A 22,619-nucleotide genomic window follows, 5' to 3' on the forward strand; every position below is an offset into this window, starting at 1 on the left:
GTTCCCCAGTTCTCTGATAATTCTATCAGGACCCAGGGTGAGGCTCAGGTGTCAGGCTTTGGGAGCTGCTGCTGACAGCCTCTCAGAGGCCTCCTGCCCGCCTGCCTGGGGGCAAGAGGCAGAGTGCTGGGTTGTCTCCATTCATGCTGTGACCTTGAGCCCCTCACTGTATCTCTGCTTCTTAGGTACACTCCAGCTTAAAAAATGGGAGTAATAATACCCATACCCCCACCCCCTCCAAGTTGGTATGAGATTCCAATTAGACGAGGATGTACTGGGAGCTACCTGGGGAAAAAAAATGCCATCATAAAAATGCCCAAATTTAGACCAGAGAGGGGTTAGAAACCAATTCTGGGCTTCTCATTCTACAGATGGAAAAACTAAGGCTTGGGGAAGTTGCCAAGGTCTCAACGACATGGCTTGAAAACCAGCTTCCAGATTTTTTGAGTTGGAGGGAGGGAGCAAAGAATGGTAAAGAAACCATTCCTGTGGGAGTTTAGGGTATGATGGAAGGAGAGAGCAGACCCTAAGCTTGAAGCTCAGTCCTGCTAAGGCCCAGACAACTGCTGTGGAGTCTTCATCCATGAAATGGATTCATCTATGAAACAGACATTATGTCTTATTCACAGGCTTTCAGAGAGGACTGAATGGAGTAATGTGTAAAGAACCTGGCACGTGGTATGTTTCCCAAACATGAGTTCCTTCCCTTCTCTTATTTTGTCTTAAACAATATCACAAATGCTTTCAAAAAGGGAAGGCCAAAGGGAACATTTTCTCTTAGAGCTGAATGCTGCCAAAAAGAGCTGTGAAACTTGGATTCCCTTTCCTTTGGGGGCTTCCCATATACAGTGAATGTGAAATGGCCATTTTCCCCATCAGCGTAATGAGAAAGTAAAAATACTGCTTCTCCCTCCTTCTCTGCCACCTCAGCTGTACAAGAGCTTTCTCATATGTATGCAGGTCAGCAGTTTTTAATGGAGCTGTGGCCAGATCCTCACAGAAAGGAAAGTGATTTCTATGAGATTAGCTGAGTGGTGGGGCTAACAGTTATGATCCAATAAACACACTGATTAGGGTCATTTGTGCTCCAACCCTCCCTCCTCTCCTTCCTGCTGTGCCTTGATGGGCCTGGTGCAGGCTCTGCTTGGAAGGAACTTGGAGACAGCTAAGGCTGGGGCCTGGGGATGCTCTAGGGTGGAGCGGTCAGATTGGACAGCCCAGCCTGCAAGGTAGGAGATTCAGGTCCTAGCCCCTGTCCTGCAACCAGATCATTCTTTTTCTGCACCTCATCCTCCTTCTCTGTATGTCAAAGGTGGAGATAAAAGGGCTGACCTTGGGATCAGAAGTTCCTAAGTTCATGCCCTAGCCCTGCCTTTTACTAACCATGCAACCCTGGGCCCTTTACTCCATCCATTCATTCCCCCTGTACACAGTTTTGTACTACGTGCCTTTGGTCCTCAGTCTTCTTGTGTGCAAGTGGGGATCATAATGCCAATCTCAGAGGATGGTTTTGGGGATTAAGAGAAAAATACATAAAAGAAGTTTCCACAAACCACAGAATAGAGAAAGGGCAACAATAGCTTTTTGTTTTCTTCTAAGGTTCCTTCTGGTTGACTCTGATTCTACAAAAACATTTGCTACTGCTGGGCCCAAAAGAGGGGCTCCAAAATTACTTGCTGAATGAATAAATTCAACTGTAAAGTGGAATATTAAGTGGCTAAGAGGGAATTGGGCCCCAGGCATAGGGCCTCACCCAACCCTGCCATACAGAGGGCTTCTCCATCTAGTCAAGGAAGCAAGAAAGAGGGCTGGCAGGCCTGTGCCAAAAGAGTGCCTTCCTAGACCTGTTCAGTGCCAGGCTGATCTCTCAACTCTGGTCCCATGCAGTCTCCACAGTTGCTGGCCTTCCACATCCAAGGGATGGCAGGCCTGGCTTAGAATCATGAAAGGCATTGGTAGGCTTCTGCCTTTTGAAGAAGCTGCAAGACTAAACTGTATTCACAGTGGCCTCTAGTGGCAAATTTCCAAAACAGCATGCTAAATGGAAACTTGGCAGCTAAAGGAATCTTCTCAGAATGACCTAGATTCAGAAATTGAGGGCTAATAGAGACCTAGTTCTGATCTTCGCTTGATGAGGAAGCTGAATTCCAGAGGTAAAGGGAGTCATCCAAGGTCACACAAAAGCTGACATCTCACTGTCCACAAACCTTTGCCCCATACTGGTCATCTGTGGTTTCACATGCAATTAGGGATCATGAATTACCTATCTGGAAGAACAAGGACTCAATATCAAAATCAGATCAAGCTGGCCTTAGAATGAGACACTAACATGTTTTCTTCCCCTACACTTTGCTTCTCTTTCATCTGTTAAAAAAAAAAATGTTACTGGAAGATCCCTTATCCTCATATTTACCTTAAGAATAGTAATCTGCTCTGTAGGCAACAGGGCTCCAAGGCCATGAAGTACTTTGTAGGCAGTAAACTCCGTCACTTAAACAAATGTGCTTTTCAACGTTTCCTCCTCCACACGTCGCAAGAATGTAGTGCCAGAAGGGGCCACAGTCACGGCTCAGATTGGTAGGAATCATTTCACTTGTGCAGGGAAAGCTATTTTGACATATTCTGGAAACACAATCCAAAAATAAATCAAGCTGAGGACTTCCAGAGGGCTTAGTGGAAAGGCTTTGCTGCCATACCAGCTAAAGCCAGGGCTTGGAGACTTGGGGTAAAGCTATCCCTACAAATGGATCTCAATCTTTTCCTGACAGAGAACATTTTTAAAATTTGATTCATTCAGCAATAACCTCAAAGAACTGCATAAGGTGCTGAGGGGACTCCCAGAGGGGAATAAGACAAGGGCTTTTGCTCTCAGAGGCGAGCCCAGTGGGAGGAATAAGTGTGCAAGGACAGGCCACTGAAACACTGGGATGAAGAGGCAGGAGAGGTAAGTGGTGGCTTCAAGGGCCACAGGTAATAACAACAGCTGTTTCCTAAATGCTAGTCCCTGATCTAAATACCTGCTCTAGCTCATTTAATCTTCACAATAGCCTTATGAGGTTAGGACCGTTATCCTCATTTTATAGTTGAGGAAACTAAGGAACTGAGATTAAAAAACTAACTCATCACACTGCTGCTAAGCAGTGAAGCTGGGTTCTGAATTCTGACAGTTTGGTTACAGAGCCCTTTTCCTTCAATATCATAATTGCTGATGCCTCCCCTGCATTTCTGTGATGTCTACTAAACCATATCATCTTACGCACCCTGGTGCCCACATAGGATCTGTGTCACACATGGTCTGATGTCCATGGTGTATTAAAGTGGGAATGGAAGGCAGAAGGGCACTGTTTCTTAAAGCTTCATCTTAGCAGTCAAAGTCAAAAGCTGATAAAGTTCATCCTATGCTTTAAATCCCTTCACTCTTCCAAGACTGGTCTAGGAGGCAGAAGAAAAGGTTATGGTCCTGACTCCTCTGTGCTCTTAGGAACCACCTCCACCAATTTCCTGTTGGACAAACTTGAACTCTAGGATCTCACTAACTCAGTGTTACTGACCAACAGTCTGGACCAGCAGTCACCTTCTTCTGGGAGCTGGTTAGAAACAGAATCTCTGGCTGGATGCTGAATCTGGCTCTGCTTTCTAGCAGGCTCCCCAGTGATTCTTGTGTAGGCAAAGTGTGAGAAGCCCTGGGCTAGGGTACTTGGGGGCCATGCACTTTACAGTCTGGGAACCAAACTTCTTACCCAACCCATGGGCACTCATTTGAAAGCTTCTTTCATTGGCTTATCTACTTTCAAGTTCAAGCCTTCTCCAAAAAGTCCAGACTCTCCTACCCTTCCCACCAAAACTGTATCTTTCCTACTCCTTGATTAGCTCTGATGGTCCCACAACCTACCTTCATTAATCTCCATCTAAGTTACAAACTCATTGTATAAGCCACTGATCTATTTGAGCTGTGACTGCAATAAGCTATCTGTGCCCAAGCACATCCCACTTTTATGAGACTTGTCCTAATCGTACTTACCCTGAGAGAGTATGGGCACTCATATAACAAAAGGATCCACCAGGATTCCTTTTACGCAAGCTCCCTTTATAAAGAATCGAGAATTTTTACATCTCTGGCTAACTGGCAGAATCACTAGAAATTGCGAAACAATTCAAGTTTTACTCTTTGAGGTGACATCCTTTATGAAAACTGGCATATGCTTGCATGTATGATCACTTTGGCATACATTTGGTGTACTTATCTAGAAACAAGGAACTGTGCCTGTGTGGCTCACAACCTTCTTTGCTTCTCAAAGTAGCAATAATACATTTATACCACTCCCATTACCTGGGTGAAAGGGATTTTCAGGATTATAATTCTGAGAGGTGAGTCAAGGGGTGTCTTACTCCTTGCTCCTAGAGGGGGATCCAACTATGTCCACCCAGTCCAGGCTGAAGGAAATGTATTTCTACTTTCTCAGACCAGGACTTTGCACCTCAAAACTATCTCTGGGAAGTTACAAATCATTTACATAGTTTGTTATTAGGTTTTGCTTTTTTGTTGTTAGGGAAAAAGAGAGAAGAATGGAGAAAGAGGCTGAATATGAGGAAGGCTTGGAGAACAGAATCTTGTTTGGCCATTCCATAAAGTAAATCACCATTTCCAAAATGTGTAGAGTGGTAAGAAGGAACATTAATCTACAATCTCCTTTTCAATCAAGGAGATAACTCATTTAAGAAAGCAAACACCACAACATATATTGCCTCTGGGCCCATAATGACATGCAGGCATATCTCTTGCAAGTTCAGGGAATGGTTCCAGTCTCTCAGCACATCCATCTGGTTAATCTATAGTGGCTTTCCCCTCACTGAGAAATGTTAATCAATTGTCACTTAACTTCTTTCTTTGGTACTGCCTTTTATTTATTTATTTATTTTTTGATACTGCCTTTTAAAAGTCAAACCTGCTCTTGAATGGAAGAAGCCCACTGGAGACCCACAAACCTAAAATGGTGTGAAAATTTGAAAATGAGCCCTGCAACACTACTTGAGACGGTTCAGAGGTTAAAATGGCTATCAGAACCTCCTACAATATTTAAAAACAGGGGGAGGCTACAGCTCAAGTGGTAGAGTGCATGCTTGGCATGCACTAGGTCCTGGGTTCAATCCCCAATACCTTCTCTAAAAATAAATAATAAAACTAATTACCCCTAAAATATTTAAAATCAGACCACAGCAGTGATTTCAGCCATCAATGGCATTTTATTTTGGAATTTTCTACATATTACATAGGTATTAACTTCCTTTCTCTAACCACCCCCTCCCTAAAAAATCAGAAAAATTAAAAAAAAACCCATATAAAATCTCTTATCTAGTTTCTTTAAAGTCCTAGATTTAAAAAATTCAAGTGGTGCTTCTCCTTTATGAGAATACTGCTTTTTAAGGAGAATTCATAGTCTGCCCTTATGCTCACTACAGATTTCTACTCCTTCCTAGGGAAAAAAATGGTCAATGCTTCTGCTTCTTTTTAATAAATTCATTTCTCGATTATTACACATTATCATTCCCCACTTGACACCTTCTTAGAAACTTGATTGTTGGATGCATTTTTCATTTGGCAAAAATTCAATGTGGCTTTGCGTGGGATGTCTAAGTGCCAGAAACAGCAGTGTTGATGTTCTGGTTTTGAGAGGGAAAATATATAGAGATGCATACAACCCCTGGAAGAATAAATGCAAGAGACTGAAACGGGGGGCGCACACAGTTAAGACAGCTGATAGACACTACTTGTTTTGAATTCTGTGGCTGTCAGCCACCAAACTGCAGTGTAGACCAGAATATAAATTTCCACAAGAAGAGGTTGATTAGGCACTATGGAATGACAGAGTTGGCTTCACTTAGTTTCAAGTACACAGAGCAGATACCACAAGAAGGAGCAGTATGAGTCATTTGCAGTGAGCAGTAACCCGTGAAGGATCATAAATGGACATCTCTGCAAATGCTCTGTTAACGCAGGCACTGGGGACCACAAAAGAAGTATCCTATTAAAATACACTTCCATCTCTAACTCACCCAAGACCCCAGGCCTCCTCAGCGCCACAATCTGCAAGGCCAAAATGAAGTTTAGAGTTACGTGTCATTCTAGGTCATCTGGAATTTGGTTCGCTGGGGTCATCTCAGAAGACCTGGGTGTGCCCAAGAGAGCAGCAAGTCTACCCAGAAGGGTATGCCTTAATGATCTTCACATCGTCCACGGGGCGGTCTTGGGAGTTTGTTTCCACCATTCCTACTCGATTCACCATTCCTATACCCTGGCACACACGGCCAAAAATGGTATGTTTCCCGTCAAGCCACTGGGTGGGAGCTAGGGTCACAAAGAACTGGCTACCGTTGGTATCTGGCCCTGCATTGGCCATTGCAAGAATTCCAGCCCCTGGAGGGAAAAAGAAAGAGAGAAAAGAGTATAAATAACCCTCAGAGCCCCAGGCTGGAGCTCTACACCAGCCTAGAAATAAAAGGAAGCCAGATTTTGTTCTGGCCTCTATCACCAACCACTGACCTGATAACCTTCCCCTCAGGGCAGTCTCTCTGCCGAAGCACAAAGGTTAACTACCCCACTACCCTGATGGCCTCATCTTCCTTGTTTTCAGCTACTCCTTAGCTTCTATCCATGATGATACCCACTAACCACTGGACCATGTTCCTAATTCCCCTCAAAAATCCAGGAAGGTCTCCTCTGTTTCTTTGAGAAAGCTTTTGCTTTCTTATGGTTTATAGCAGCAGCATTCAACAGGTAGTTAGAGTCGAGATCACTCAGATCAGCACTCTGACTCTCTCGGGATTCTGAGAGGCGCTGCTTTCTCTCATCTGCCACGGCTCTTTGTGGCGCCTCAGCTGGGTAGCTACAGGGCACCATGCCACGGTGTCAGGCATTCACCTTGAATCACAGCCAAAAGAATGAGCTTTTAAAACCCATTCCCTTTTCCTACCCAGTCTACCCAGAATATATACGTACCTGTGAATTTCAAGTCTGGATGAAGTTCATCTTCAAATTGCTTGCCATAGATAGATGCACCACCTCGACCTGCCAGTTAGAAGATGAGAAACCAATCAGCCAGTCCTACATTCAACCTCACACTAAGAGCCATGGCCCAGGGTCAAAGTATTTTTTTTGGAGTTCAGGAAAGGAAAAGGCAGTAAGACCTCTGCTAATAAGTACATTTTAACTACACAGCCCAGCAGCAGAATCAAGCACTGACAGAGCACTTTCAAATCACTGGTTTCATTTAGTTAAGATGTTTCTTTTCAAAATAATGCTGAGTGATTTTTTCCTGCTTATTAAAGTAATACACGTTCACTGTCAAAAATGTAGAAAACATAGAACATTATCAAAGGAACATTAAAGTCCCCTGTAATCTAACCATCTACAAATAACCACTATTCATTGCTGGAGATGTGTTAAGCAGTCTCTTAATTTTTCACATGTTTATGAGTGCTTTAGATAGGAGTGCCCGAAGCCCTAACCCTGCACACACCACAGACATCGCTAATCAATCAGCATTCTTCCCTGCTGAGCTTACATTGGCCTCAGAATTCTTACCAACCCAGAACTCCAGGCAACTAGTTTTAATGGATCAGAGATGGCATAAGAATCAAAACCTATTTGATGTTTGCTATTTATTTTGCTTCATCTTAACCCAAATGAAGGAAAATAAAATTCATTTAAGTCATAGATATCTAGCTTAAGGAGAAACAGGGATAGTGGTAAGTGGCAATGTGGCAGGAAGAATAATATAACGGTAGGCAGAATTCATTGAGAGGAGGGGCAGTGTACTGTAAGACGAATAAAAAGAAACACGGCATTGGGAATGTTTTGTTTGCAACATCCCCACCACATGTTATTTATATTATGTCCACAAGAATCCACACTCCTGCTGTGCCAAAAACCCAGGTTTTGTTGGTAGAGAAAAATACGCTAAATATGATTTTCCCACAGGAAAAATATGTCCTAACAGGAGATAACTCTCCTAATCTATTATTTAGTCAACCATATGCCTTGTTGAACTAGTTTGGTTTCTCTAAATTGACCAGCCAAGACAAAACAGCCTGGAACAAAGTGAACACTGGATTTATTAGCACTGTGCTTGCCTGGCAGCCAGGGAACAGCCTAGAGCTCACCTCCTTTTACAGCCTGCTGTGAAAGTAGCATGTTAAAGCACCATGTCCACCCCCAGAGGCCCCTGGGCCTGGGTAAGGTGTTTCCATGGTAAAAAATCCTTTGCTTTATCTTTTAGGATGCTCCACCACAGGGAGCCTGTCACTGCCCCCGGTTCAGGAAGAAAACACTGTTTTCATGCAAAGAGGAATGGGGATGAATCCTAACAGACTTGGGGAAACCTCCCACCTGGCCCCGGCTACCTATCCTTCTGGAAAATTACTGAGCACCAAACTATGTAAAAAATCCATTCCAAAAATTCCAACTTGCCAGTGTACCTCCAAATAGCAATTATATAACCAATATGTTCCCTCTGACTATAGTCAAGGTTCCTGCCTGAGCCTGGGTAGGGGGTGGTTAGTGGAAGTGCTAGGGCTGAAGATGAGACAGGACAGAGAGGGCTGTGGGGGCAAACCAAGGTCAAGCCCTACACCCAGGCCTTTAGAGAGTGAGCACGCTGAGGATGAAATTCAGAAGTGTGCTGTCAGTCCACAGGCTTAGTCTTGGAAGTACGATTCTTGCAAGCCAAGGTCTGCCAGAACCTCAAGACCCCTGCCCTCTAGGAACTGAAACCCATCACATAAATGGCACCATAAACAGAAAGAGGATTACAGGATAGGCCAGTCAAGAGTCACTCGACTGGGGTTTTAGAAGTCTGGGGTTTTAAATAATCAGGAGATGAAAGGAAAGGGCATGGAGGCCCTTTTTTACTCACTAGGCATAGTCTGACCAACTGCAAGTAGTTTGGGCCTCTAAGGCACCATTTACTCATAATATGTTATCATTTCATAACCTAATTCAACTCAGTAGGGTTTGCAGCAAAATGTCAGAAAGACAAATAATTCCAATCAAAACATTCCTTTGGGCATGTGGAATAGGGGAAAAATGGTAGGGGGACAGGGAGTGATTAAAGAGTTCTCTGGTGCAAAGCAGGTGACACAGATGCCAATGATCACTTATAAAGCCAACAACTGGGAAACTGCAGTAAAAAATATGCTGTGTGCCTCTGCTAGTATAGATACAATGGAGACAGGCACAGGCCTGTTTTCTAAACTCTATCCTCAAACTTCTTTTACTTTTTCATCCTCTCCTGATATGCTGAATATTTCAGACATTAAAAGATACAAAGAGTAATATGACAAACAACTGTGCACCCTCCCCTCAAGAAATAAATTGTGGCCAATCCAGCTGAAGACCCCAGACACACACACCTCTACATCCCTTCCTGACTCCGCCACTCTCCCAAGAGCTAACAATTGCTTCGAAGGATCATATTTTCCTCTCAGGTAACCACCATTCTGATCAGGAGTTTGTCGTTTCTGTGCACTTTCTTTTCTATTACATATGTATGCATCCCTAAAAAAAGTATTAATTGTTTTGCATGTTTTGGGGTTTATATAAATGGTATTATTATACACAATGTATTCTTCTGCAACTAGCTTTTTTTTGTTCACCATTATAAGGGATATTCATCCATTTTGTCCCATGCAGCTCTCTGTAGTATTTATTCTGCTGTATGATTACAATACAATCTTATCTTTTCTCCTTGTGATGGATATTTTGGCTATCATAAACCATGCTTACACTGCCTCCCAAACTCAAGTGCAGGAGCTCTAAGAAACTATATCTCATGGGGGATATGCAGGCTCACAGTTTATGAACATTTCACCATTAACTAGATTTCCCAGAATATTTTGCCAGAAGTGGTACCAATGCGCACCCCCACCCACAATGCCCTCACTTTCACTCTTACAGATCTAGGTCCTTTTGCCAGGCTTTCTAACATCTGTCAGTCTGAAAGGTGTCAGATCTCTTGTGGTGTTCCGTTTCCCTGAAGTTGTGCATGATTGCATGTTCACTGGCTATTTTGCTTTCCTCCCGTCAACAACCACTTCTCTACTGAGTGGTCTGATGTTTTAAAATTCATACATATTATATATTTGGGTTATTCTGGATACTAATCCTTTGTGAAGTTAATGCTTTTGCAAATAGTTTCTTTTTCTGATAAGAAGGCACAAACAGACTCCTTTGTCTTTCACCCATAGCTCTTTCCTCATCTTCCTTCTTTGAAAGCAGAGGTGATGTCAGGAGTAGCAGCCATCCTACAATCATAAGAGAAGTTTGAGATCAAAGGCCAACACAGTGAGAACAATGGAGTGGAAAGACATAGCAAGCCTGGGTCCCTAACAACTTTGCTGGGCAGCTGAATTAATGCCTGCAACTGCTTACCTCCAGACATTTTGTTCTGTGAGAAAAACAAAAGCTCTCTTTGTTTAAGCCTCTGTGGTTGAGTTTTCTGCTACTTGTAGCCAAAAGCATCCCAAATTGATACAATCACTTTGTTAGTAACAGTAGGAAAGGGGAACTGACTAGTGGAGCTGCTACTGAATTACCAGGGCAAATGGTACCAAATCTAACACAGGAAACAGACTATGGTTCTCCAGGAAGCTCTGTAGTTCTTAAGACAGGAGTTCCCTCTTTCTCACTTGCCTTTGGGGTCAGAGAGATCTAAATTTCAGTCCCACTCCACCACTTAAGCAAGATACTTACCCTCTCTAAGCACCAGTTCCTTGACTGTAAAGTAGGAATAGCAGTAGTACCCATGTCTCATAGGACTATTATGAGAATCAAATGAGACAATGTATGGAAACCATGTAGTGTATAACATGAAGCAAACACAGTAGTATCAGTGATGATGAGCCCCCTTTAACAGAAATAACATGAGTATTTTCCACGAAAGGCTACTGTAGGTCATGACCAATAGTCCACCTGGGGAGCCAGGCTGCCTGCGTTTATCCCAGTCCCTCTGTCTTCAAACCTCTACCACTCCCTCGCTGCTCCTTGCTCTCTGGGGATAGCTTTGCTTCTTATGTCACTGAGAAAAAGGAAGAGAACTCTCACATCTTCTCACCACCAAATCCACTTTCCTCCCTACATTTCTACCCACTTACCTTCCTTCTTCCCTTATTAATATGCTGTATAAGTAACTTGTTCAAATGGCTATCCCATCACCACATACTAATCAATCCCACTCACCTTTAAGGAACTTTACAACTACAATTTTCCCCTCTCCTGCATCAATTTTTCTTTCTGCTGGATCATTCTTATCAGCATAAAAATATGGTATTACTCTTTCCCATTTTGGAAAAAAAAAAAAAAAACAACCCACTTTGTCTCCAAGTATCCTGCTATTTCTCTGCATCCATTCCCAGGAAAACTTCATTCCACTTCTTCTCCTGCCTCTTGAATGCTCTCCATTCAGATGTTTGCCCTCACCACTCCACTGAAACTGCTCTTGTCAAAGTCATCTGTATCACCACGTTGTTAAATCCAATGCTCAATCCTCAGGTATCACCTTGCCTGATCCACGAGCAGCTCCTGACAGCTAAGGTCACCCTTCTTGTAGTCCCACCTTACTGGCAGCTCTTCATCTTCCCCCACTGGCTCCTTCTCCTCTTCTCTTTCACAGGGGTTAGACCTGCACTGATGTGCGGATACTTCCCCTTCCAACCTTTGCTCCCTCACCACTTTATCTTTCACAGGTGTTACCCCAGTAAATCTCTTGAATATCTAACTCTGTCTTGGCACATGCTTCCCGGAGGATCAGAACCAATAGAACCACTGTCACTGTAGTCCAAACTACAACAAACTCTAGCTTTAACAACGAAAGCTTCTAGTTGGTGTTCCCTGTTTCCAGCTTTGCCTCCCACTTTCCGTACCAGTCTCTTCACCACGTGGAAGCCACAGAGATCCTTTTAAAACAAGTCTCATCATGGCAGTCCTCCGCTCAAAATCCTCCAGTGACACTTCATCTCACTTAGGACAAAATCCAAAGTCTTCACCACAACTTACAAGAGTTTCCATGATCTGGTGCTCTCATACCTCCTGCCACTCTCCCCTTCACTCACCTGCTCTGGCCATACTGGCAGAGCACATTCTCGTCTAGGACCTCTGATTGCTGTTCCCTCTGTATTGTCCTTGCCCCTGACAGTCTCATGACTCACAATTTCAGTTTATTCAGAGATCTGCTCAAATGCCTCCTTATCAGAGAGGTCTCCCCTAATCACACTATCCAAAAAGCACTTCCTTCACTCTCCATCCCAGTGATTCTCAACTAGGGGTGACTCTGTCCCCCTGGGGACACTGAACAATAAGTGAAGACATTTTTGGTTGTCAAAAGAGAGTTCTTGAGTTCTTCTGAGAGTTTCAACTGGCAGCTAGGAGGTAGAGGTCAGAGCTGCAGCTAAACATCTTACAATGCACAGGACAGCCCCCACAACAAAGAATCACCCAGCCCAAAATATCAATACTGCCAAAGCTGAGAATCCCTGCTCTATCCCCTTATGTATTATTTTTTCCATATCATTTGTCATGCATGACCGGACAGTATATTATGTATCTATTTCTTCACTGTCTCTCTCACATTACAATAAGAGTGCCACAGGGCTTTCTTATTCATTATTATATCTCCAGCTCTTAGAACAATGCCTGGACTATGGCATGAGTCTAACAGACATTTGCTAAATTGATTAACAACCAAAATAAATAATAAACAACCACATTTTTTTGAGCTCCTATTTTGTGTCAAGCCTGTGCTGACCATTTTACAAACACTTACTCGTTTACTACTCACAACAAACCCATGAGGCGCTTATAACCACATTCCCCATTTATAGATAAGAAGGTTCAGGAAGGTTATACAACTTATCTACATCTAATAAATATTCATGTGAAGCCAAGAACCAACCTCAAGCCCAGTGAGCTTCAAAACTCTCTGTTCACCTCGATGCTACATTACATTGGCATATACCATGGCTGGATTAAATGTCCTCATATTTTTCTTAGCCCAGACTCAAGAGTCCCAAATAGTCTCTGAATGACGTTAGATCAAACCTGAACTCCTATCTGGGAGCCTCTATGAACTGGCCCCATGCTGTCTCCTACTACTCTGCACACACTGCCTCAAACTGCTCCTCCTTTACCATCCCCTAAACACGCAGTTTGGTGGCCTTAGCAATCACATTTTATGCATTTGTTCTGGGCAGGAAAAGCTGGTTGGGTTATGTCACAGAGTCAGTCCAGAGTGAGACACGACACCTGGTGTGGTGGGCATTCCTTTACACCCTACATGCCTCTGTCATTTGTGTCTCTGCTCTGTACTCATTTTTCTTTCTAAATCTAAAATGCCCTTCCCTGTCCTCTCAAGAGTTAAAATTCTACATTTCCTTCAAGGCCCACCTCAAAATATGCCACCATCCCATTCTGTAATCCCACTCCATTGTACTTTTCCTCTTATTATAAATTATTCCAATCTATGTTATATACATAATTCATAGAGTACCTCCATGTATTTGCATATTTATTATATTATTACTAACGAGTCGTTTCTTATAATGAATACCTTGTCTTCCTGGTAGGGCAGGGAGCTCTGCAAGGAAAAGAAAAATGCCTTGGTTTCTAACGCTTAAATACTCCTGACAGGCCTTAGAATAGCACTGGATACCCAGGAGATTCTTAGCAAATATTCATCAAATGCATAAAATTAACAATGCGCTTGCTGTTCAACACATTAAATTTCAGGTGTTCCTGGGGCTTCTAAGAGGAGAGATGAAATCAGAGTGAGGATGATGCACAGCATAATCAGCATGTAATTAATCACCACAATCACGGCAGCTAAGTGCAAAGCAAGAAGTGAAAGGAAGAGCTTGATAGGATGCCATGTCTCATAGGAAGGGGAGAAAGAGAAGAAGTTAGTAGAAACAGATAAAAGATATCCAGAGGGCTGAGGAAAGAGCCAGCATAGTTATTACAATAAAGGAAACTTAAAAGAAGAAAAATGGATTAAAATGAAGCAGGAAGTCAAAGATATTTGAATTGAGAAAATATCTGGCAAAGGTGTATCAGAAAGACCATGGAAAGAATAGTTCCAGAGTAGTAAGACTGAGGGACAGCTGGGGATGGATATGATGCATCAACCTGCTGAAGAGCCCAGGATACCACATGCTGTTTATCTGAGATATTCAGCAAAAACTGTGTTACCTAATCAGCTAGAAGTCCATACTAGTGATCCAGAAGGGCCTAACTCCTGTTTGCCTTCCACCACAGGCCTGCCAGTAGGCTTGGCTCAATCACTCATTACACTTGAGGCTGAATGCAATTATTTGGAAATCTTTTGAGTAATTCAATTTCATTAAAATTACATCATGGAAATGTGACATTATGAAAGGCTGCAAACTAACTACAAAAATACAGGGAAGCTCTGACATGAGTTCTCATATCTGAGTCACTTCCAATTCTCATACACTAATCAAGGACTCTCTCAGGTCACTGGTGTTATGAATTAAAATTTTATCTCATACCAACAATGAGAGAGGAAGAAGACAGGAAAGAAGTACATCAAAGTGTTGACAGGACATTTTCAGAAAAATAAAATGGAATGAAGCAGAACTAGACTCTGCCTCCCCTAATACTTGATGAAGCAAACACAAAAAATTCAATTTCTTTCAAAGCCAAAAATTTATCAGAAACAACCAAACAACAAAAGGGAGACAAACTTATTCCAAAGATTCTGAAAAGTCAGTCAAGGGAAGAAATAAGGGATTTCTTCTGCCTGCACTCCCTAAAAGTAGTAATCAGGAAAGGAGTGTCACCCAGAGAATTCTCACAAATACCCTCCAATTCTGAGAAGCCAACAAGGAGAGTGGGTGAACAGCCCTGAAAAAGTTAAGGAGAAGCCCTTGAAGGCAGAAGCCCACACACCACAGGTGCTCAGGAGTGGCAGGTCAGGCTAACAGCACTGGCCAACTTAGTGGGGTGGAGGAGCACTGGGCCATAATGGGACCAGGATGTGCTGCTCTAAAACAGGGAACTGTGGCATGTGAGTATTTCAAGTTGAAGGAATCTGAGAAACGGCAGGTGCAGGAAGGATTTTCTGACCTTCTCCTGAAGTGATCATAAGACCCTCATGTGGTAGGTGCCCTCCATATACCCAGAGGAAAGGAACATCCCCACCTTCAAGACAGAGGGACACCAGGAGGAATATGAATGAACAAGCCTTGCTAAGTCTCCCTAGTTTTACTACACTGAGCTCATACTCATATCCCTTTTGTTCTATCATATTTTCCCACGACTTCCCACTCTTCATCAAACCTGGCATAAAAATGCTCAGGGTAACCCCTTCTTCAGGTCCTCATTTCCTTTTAAAGGCTCTGATGTCATGTAGACCTTATATTAAGTAAACCTGTATGCTTTTCTCTCATTAATATGTCTTCTTTTATAGAAATCCAGGTGAAAATGAAAAAAAGGTATGAGGATATTTTTCCTCTGCTACCGCTAAACTCAAGAGCTACCCAGGGCTTGAGGTTGGGGTAGAGGGACACCACCAGCAGGGGAAGGGGCCCTGGGACATGGCTTTAATGGAGTCTGGGAAAACAGAACAGAAGCTAGCCCTCCCACAGGAGCTCACTCAGCATGAGCTGAGCTGGTGTTTTCTCCCACACCCTTGTCAGGATAGAATAAAATGGAGAGAAAGCAACCCAGCATTTGGGATGGGGAAGATAACTGGCCCCCACACAGGCAGGGAGAGTGACAAAGACAATTCACTTGCACTGTACCCGAGCAAATAAAAGGTAAAGCCAACACTAAGAGTGGATAAGATGACAAGAAATGGCACGGAGACTATGCAAACATACACAACAAATGGAAAGAAAGAAAGAGAGAAAATATATCCAAGAAGGGCTTTTCTGTGGCTGTTTCAAGCTACAGATGCTTCAACAGAAATAAGAATCCAAGAAAACAAGAGCTCAAAGACAGGATAATAAATCAGTGGAATAAGGTGAAAAGATTGCAGAGTTAAGGAAACAGATTGAGAGTCAAATGACACCAAGACAGCACTAATAAATAAATTAGAGCAGCAAAGAACAGAATAGACATGACTCAAAATTGAATAAGGCACAGAGTAAAGGTCTGAGATTATTTCAACGGATGCAGGAAAAAATAGAAAACCATCACCTCACTTACTCAAAAGAAATGTGACAGATATATGGAAGACAAAGGTGATGAAACAAAGAATAACTATTTCCTGAAATAGAAAATCCGTTAAGTATAACAGAGAAATATTCAGAAATACAAATAAAAAAATTTTCCCTGAATTGAAGGAAGAAGTAAATCTGGCTTCAATATTCTCCAAAGCCATGTTCAAAATCAGAAGGCAATGGAGCAGAAATGTCTAAAAAGATCTGAGGGAATTAGTCTGGCCCAAGAACAGTATACCCAGTTGGTCTTTTTCAACTATAAGGGTAACAGGCAGAAATTCTCAAACATGGTTGAGTTTGAAAATTAACATCCTCCAGCCCTTGCAATAAAAACCACTCAACAAGAAATTCTGCCCTCTAGAACTGATGAACAGAAAAGCCTAGTGGTGAGCACCAAACCCTCTGAACCATAGAACTCACACTGTAGCTGAGGGGCTCATGGGTGTAGAATGGAAAATGCTATAAACTCTGATAAGGAAAAATAAAGTAACAACAAAAAATTGGGAGCAAGGGAGAGAGGACAGGTGCAAGATAATAGGGAAAAAAATGATTTTATATATATATATAAACTGCCCCTGGTTCCTAACACAGAGCCTCTAAAATGCTTATAATTTCCTAAGTGATAAGAACACTAGGAGTATCTTTTGTTCTAATATTTTGTCTTTGACCCTATCCCTCACACAGGGCTCCTGAAAACCTTATCAATTCCTAAGTGATAGAGCACTAGGAGCATCTTTTATTCTAATGAGGTGACTCTGAGTGGACTCCTGGATGGGGGCTGGTCATCAGGAAGATCAAGGCATGATCAGAAGCTTGGAATCTTGAGTGCCTGCCTCATGCCCTTCTCCAAAGAGGGAAGGAGGGGAGAAGGGCCAGAAATGGAGCTAAAATGGATCATGCCTACACAAGGAAGCCTCCATAAAATCCCAACAGTATAGGGCTGTAGAGTTTCAAAGCGGACAAACACATCCACACAGGGAGGGTGATACACCCCAACTCCATGGCAACAGAAGTTCTATTCTTGGCACCCTCCCAGACCTAACCTGAAGCATCTCCGTTCATTTGTACACTTTACCATATCCTTTAATAAACTTGGTAAACGAAAGTAAGTATTTAGGTTTTCCTGAGTTCTGTGACCTGCTCTAGCAAATTAATCAAACCCAGCTGATGTCTCAGGGAATTGTTTGTGGGTAAAAACACTTCTATACATTTGGTGACCAGAAGTGTCAGAAGTGAAATGTACTGTGTGAGCATGTAAAGGAGAAACTCAAGAGGGAAGAACTGGTTTTTCCCTAACACAGTAGGCAGGCAAAACCAAACTTTTCCTAAACAAAAGGAATGGGTAGAAATTTAAGTACTAATTTCTTTATCTTTCATAGCAGGAAGTCAATTTACCCATTAAATATACAAAATTAAATACAACACTTTTTGTTTTAAAAACAATAACATGAATGACATAGCATGACATTATTTCCATCTAGCTGGTTATCCATCCTTTTAATAGGTATCTGAAAAAAAAGATGTCTAGAATAATGGCCACCATTATTCTAGAGGTAGGATATTGGCAGAATAGTTGATGATACTTAGGAATCTTTAGGAGGTATACTTATGAGTGATTTTTTTTTTTTTTTTTTTGGTCTTTCTTGAACTTTCTTCTATATTCTGTATTTTAAAACGTGTCCATATATATTGAAAAAAACTGAATGCCTCTTGGTCATAAAGGATAAAGGACAACTGGGAACAACAAAGAAGAAAAAGACTGAAAACAGACTGTCACAGAAAGAACCAAGTTTATTTAAAGGCAAAAGAGCAGGAGTAGGAATTAGCAGAGAAAATGCAGACTGAGAAGCAAGGGGCCGTGAAACTTAGAAATGTTGTCATGTACCAATTTCACTAATAAATCCCACCCAAATTCATACCTCCATCCCAGACCTTTCCATGACCTACACACTCACATCTCATAATTTACTCAAAATATCTAATGGAAGATCTGACAAGTATTTCAAATGTAATGTGTCCAAAACCAAATTCTTGATGTTCCCCTTCCAAATATGCTCTTCTCTCAGCCTTCCCCATTTCACTAAATTCAAGTCAAAAACCTTGAAGTCATCCTTGACCATCTCTCTCTCTCTCACACGCTTACCCCTACCCCAACCTAACCTCAACAAATCCCATTGACTCCATTTCTATCAAAACATAACCTGAATCCAGTCACTTCTCAACACTATCTCTACTATCAATCTATCCAACCACATATGTCTAGACTGGACAACAGCAGCCGCCTCCTAACTGCTTCCCAGCTCTCATTTTTGCCCCTACATCTATTTTCCAAACAGCAGCCAGAGTGATCTTTTTAAAGCCTAAGTCAGATCATGTCCCTCGTTTGCTCAAAACCTTCCAACAGCTCCCATCTTATTCAGAATAAAATTCAAAGTCTCTGCCATGCCCTACAAGGTCCTACATGATCACCTACATAGGCTCCTGCCTCATGGCCTCTGGGTGTACTCTTCCCTCCACCAGGAATGTTCTTCCCCAAGTCAAAAGGTTCATTCCTTCAATTCCTTCAGATCCCTGCTCCAATCACACCTTCTCAGAGAGGTTCCCTGACGTTTCTACTAAAATCACATCCCCACATCCTTTTCCTGCTTTATTGAGAGTAGGAAGTTTTTTTGTTTTTTTTTTTTTCACTCACAGCCATATCCCTAGAGCTCAGAAAAATATCTGACACAAGGCTGGTTCTCAATATTTGTTGAGCAATTTGAATCAATTTGTGGGTTCAATAAATAGTGGGTTCTTTGACTGATTAATTCAAATCAAGAATCTACTATTTTCTTTTCCTCAAAACATTACAAATGTCCTTCTTTACTTCTGATTATCCAGACTACTCTAATGCATTACTATAATTCAGGCAAATATTATTTGCTTTTAGTAAGAAATACATGGAAGTTACAAGAAACTGTGTAAAGCCCAGAAGTCAAAATTGGTTTCTGGTCAATTCCACAAGTGTGTGTCTGGGGAAGAGTGTGTGTTAGCAAGGGCAGGAGTAGTCACCAGAATCAACTAACCTACTCCCTGGTACGCAGAAGAGGGCCCTGGCTGCCTTATACCCGGTTATGATAGAATGAGACTACAGAAACTAATGCTGACTTAACTGTACCTGTCCCTGTTGGGTCACCTCCCTGGATCATAAAGTCTTTGATGATTCTGTGGAATTTGGTGCCATTGTAGTAACCTCGACGAGCCAGTTCAGCAAAGTTCTTACAGGTCTTCGGAGCATGCTTCCAGTACAGCTCCAGCACAATGATTCCCATGCTGTAGGGGGAGAGGACAGTAGACTCCAGTCAAGAACAAGTCCACAACAGACAGGAGCATTATGGGCCAGCTCTAGGACTCTGCATTTTCAAGCTTGTAAGTTATGAGATTGTGATAACCATCAGATTTCATGCTCAGCAAAGGAAAACAACACAATGCCAATAACATAAACCTCTTTTAAGTAAAACATGCAGGGGCTTCTGATACTTCTTTAAGGCAAAACAACCGTGGACAACCAAAAATTCTAATACCTTGTATACATGAAATCACTGATCATTGGAAACCAATATAACCCCAACTCCTAAATTAGGGGGAAAAAAATCTTACACTTAATTTGTAATTTTTTTAAGTTGGACATTAAAATATTGGGAATTCATATTTATTTATGCAAACATGTTTCTGGGTGGGGGGTAGAAACTGGGTAAATGAGAGACAGAAAGGTTTTCTGTGAATATCTTTTTTAAATGTTTATATTTTTGAGTCATGTAAACTACTATCTATTCATAAAAAAAATTCAATGGGAAAAAAAGGTATAGTTTGTGTGTATTTAGGAAGGGTGCAACAAAGGCAAAACCTGATTACTTCTAACCCTTATAGCTGCCCAGTGTGCTAAGCGCTTTTCCCCTTGAAGTACTGCTAAGAAAAAGGAAGTAAGACTTAGGACAGGTGCCTTCCCCTCCATTTCATCACTCACCTAGATTTTAAGCTCCAAGAATGTGAGAATTGAGTCAATTCTGGATAGCCTGAATACCCAGGGCCAAGCGGTGTAAGCATTCTATAAATATGTGGTATGCGCTAGAACAGAGCTTTTTAGAAGCCTTTCTACTGGCAATTCATCCTTCACACTCCTAACATTCAACATGGATTAACAATTACTCTGCACAAGACACGATTCTAAGTGCTTTTCCTCTCATGAAGCTACATTCTGGTGGATATTTTTAAAATACAGGGGATAACTTTTTGGAATGGTGATCAGAAAATATCTACACAATTTTGAAATGTGCGTACTTTTTGGCAGCAATTTCAACTTCAAAGTTTCTATTCTATGGGAAAACTTAGTGCTTAAGGATACAATACATGTGAGGCTGTTCATTCCAGTATTCATCCTAACAAAAACGAGAAGCAATTTAAATGTCCTTCAAAGAGGGGATGACAAAAATATGAAATATCCATACTATGGAAGGCTGCATGTACTAGTTAGAGAAAGAAAATTACAGAAAAAAAAAATACAGTATGATTATATGATCGTATTATTGCTTAAAAATAGAACATAAAAGAGAGATGTCTATTATCTACATAGAAAAAGATCTGGAAGGTCATCTAACAACTATTAATGATGTTTTTACAGAGAAGGGTGGCTTTCACTTCTTATTCTATACATTTCTACAGCTGCTTGGATTTAAGTTCCTATTTATTTTGTAATTTTAAAAAATTAAAAGGTGATTCCAGAAATTACAGACTTTCAAGTTGAGGCCTGAAGAAGTAGAATTTTCCCATGTAAGAAAGTGGGCAAAAGCAGCACCTGAGAGAACTGTGCTCTGGTGGAAAGCACCACAGGGAAGAAAATAACGTTAGAGAGATGATGGCTGAACTTTGGCTTACTGAGATGAGAATGGCAGATGTAGCCAGAGAGGTAGGCAAAGGCTAGATTAAAAAAATCATCCTGAAGGTCAGACTACAAAATTTCAATTTTATACTATTGTTACAGTAAGAAGTTATTTAAGGTTATTTGTCCTACTTTGGAAAGATCAATTAAATTTTTTTTCCCAAAGAGGCAATGGAATGAATGGGGCTAAAGAACATAATCAAGAACATATCTGAAGCAGTCAGACCAGGCTCCAAATGAGGTTCCCCTTTCAAGCTACGTGGGTTAAATCAAGCCATTTAATCTGTCAATTTTGCATTTCTCCTGCTAAAACTGGAGAGAAAGTGAAATAGTACCTACACGATTTGAGTTGCTAAGGGGATTAAATTAAATGTGATGCTACACTCAGGGGCATGACATTAGCTGTTTGGTGCTCAATATTATCACCCTTTGATAGGGGGAAATAAATGTGCTTCTTCCTGTGTCCTCCTAATAATCTGGTTATACAACTGTGCTACTTACAACGTTAATGTTTACACATCTGTCTCCTTCACTACTGAAAGCTTCTTAAGGCAAGGCTGTATGTGTTTTATCCACCTCTGTACCCTCAGACCCTATGTCCCCACCTGTAGACTCAATACACGCTTGTTGAATGAATGAATGAAAGAACGGAGGGGTGAGAGGAGGGCAAGCGGGCCGCTGTAGCTACGGTCTCAGCGCGCGTCAGGGCGGAGCTCGACTCGGCGGAGCTCCCCACTCAGGCCTCCGGCGGTCCTCACGGTCGCGGCTCCACGAGGAGGTCGGCCTCCCGAGGAACAGCGCCAGGAACCCAGCCCCGCGGCTAACCCTGGGCTCCGCGTCGCCTACGCCAGCCGAGCCCCAGCGGCCGGACCCTCACCTGGTCTCCAGGTATACGTTGGGCGGCTGCCAGGAGTCCGGAGGGATCGCCGCCATATCAAAGCTGGCGGAATCCTCCTGTGGCAGCTGCTACTTCCGGCGTCGATTCTCCGGAGACCAGCCGCTGATGCACACTTCCGGTTCCCGCCGTTCAACTCGAGCGACGCCAAAATTTGAGGGGTTGAGACAAGGAAGGAGGAGGATCCCACCTCCAAGGCCGGGAATTTGGGGTGCGAGGAAACTAAGGTTTGCAAGGACGGAGAAAAGTGCAAGCTCTGTTAGGTGTGGTCTCCAAGTGGAGAGAGACCGCGCCACTCTCCGGACGCTCTGAGTGGTTCGTTTAGGCGTGGAAGGCGGGAACAACCAGCAAATCTTTACTCCGATTGGAGTTAAGTCCTAACCTTCAATGCGAAGAATTTCCTAGTCCCGCAACAAAGCAGGGACCGAAGGGGAGGAAGAATGGGAGTGAATACAGATGAGAGATGCCGGTAACTAATGCTTGTAAGGCGCTGTACATTTACATAGCACTTGAACATTTATTATTTTATCTACTCCGAAAACAATCCTATAAACTAGATGTTGTTATTCCCATTTT

General features: G+C 42.2%; 2 protein-coding genes across 6 annotated transcripts in view; both read right to left on the reverse strand.

Moving 5' to 3' along the window:
• Positions 1-5,086, reverse strand: part of CPNE5 (copine 5) — a 99,481-nt gene extending 94,395 nt beyond the window's left edge. For all 5 annotated transcript variants that reach the window (XM_032462962.1, XM_032462960.1, XM_032462966.1 and 2 more), the window contains exon 1: positions 2,414-5,086. In XM_032462962.1, the coding sequence (XP_032318853.1) occupies positions 2,414-2,460 (47 nt within the window). In that variant the 5' untranslated portion in view covers positions 2,461-5,086. The remainder of the gene's footprint in view (positions 1-2,413) is intronic.
• A 138-nt stretch (positions 5,087-5,224) lies between these two features.
• Positions 5,225-22,335, reverse strand: PPIL1 (peptidylprolyl isomerase like 1). Its single transcript, XM_006195295.3, has 4 exons — positions 22,026-22,335; positions 19,388-19,542; positions 6,998-7,066; positions 5,225-6,415 (listed from the first exon to the last, which is right to left on the reverse strand). Exons 1-4 carry the CDS (start codon positions 22,079-22,081, stop codon positions 6,195-6,197), a joined length of 501 nt encoding a protein of 166 aa, XP_006195357.1. The 5' UTR covers positions 22,082-22,335; the 3' UTR covers positions 5,225-6,194.
• Between the last annotated feature and the right edge of the window lie 284 nt (positions 22,336-22,619).

The sequence above is a fragment of the Camelus ferus genome, chromosome 20 (genome assembly GCF_009834535.1).
Source record: "Camelus ferus isolate YT-003-E chromosome 20, BCGSAC_Cfer_1.0, whole genome shotgun sequence".
NCBI classification, from domain to species: domain Eukaryota; kingdom Metazoa; phylum Chordata; class Mammalia; order Artiodactyla; family Camelidae; genus Camelus; species Camelus ferus.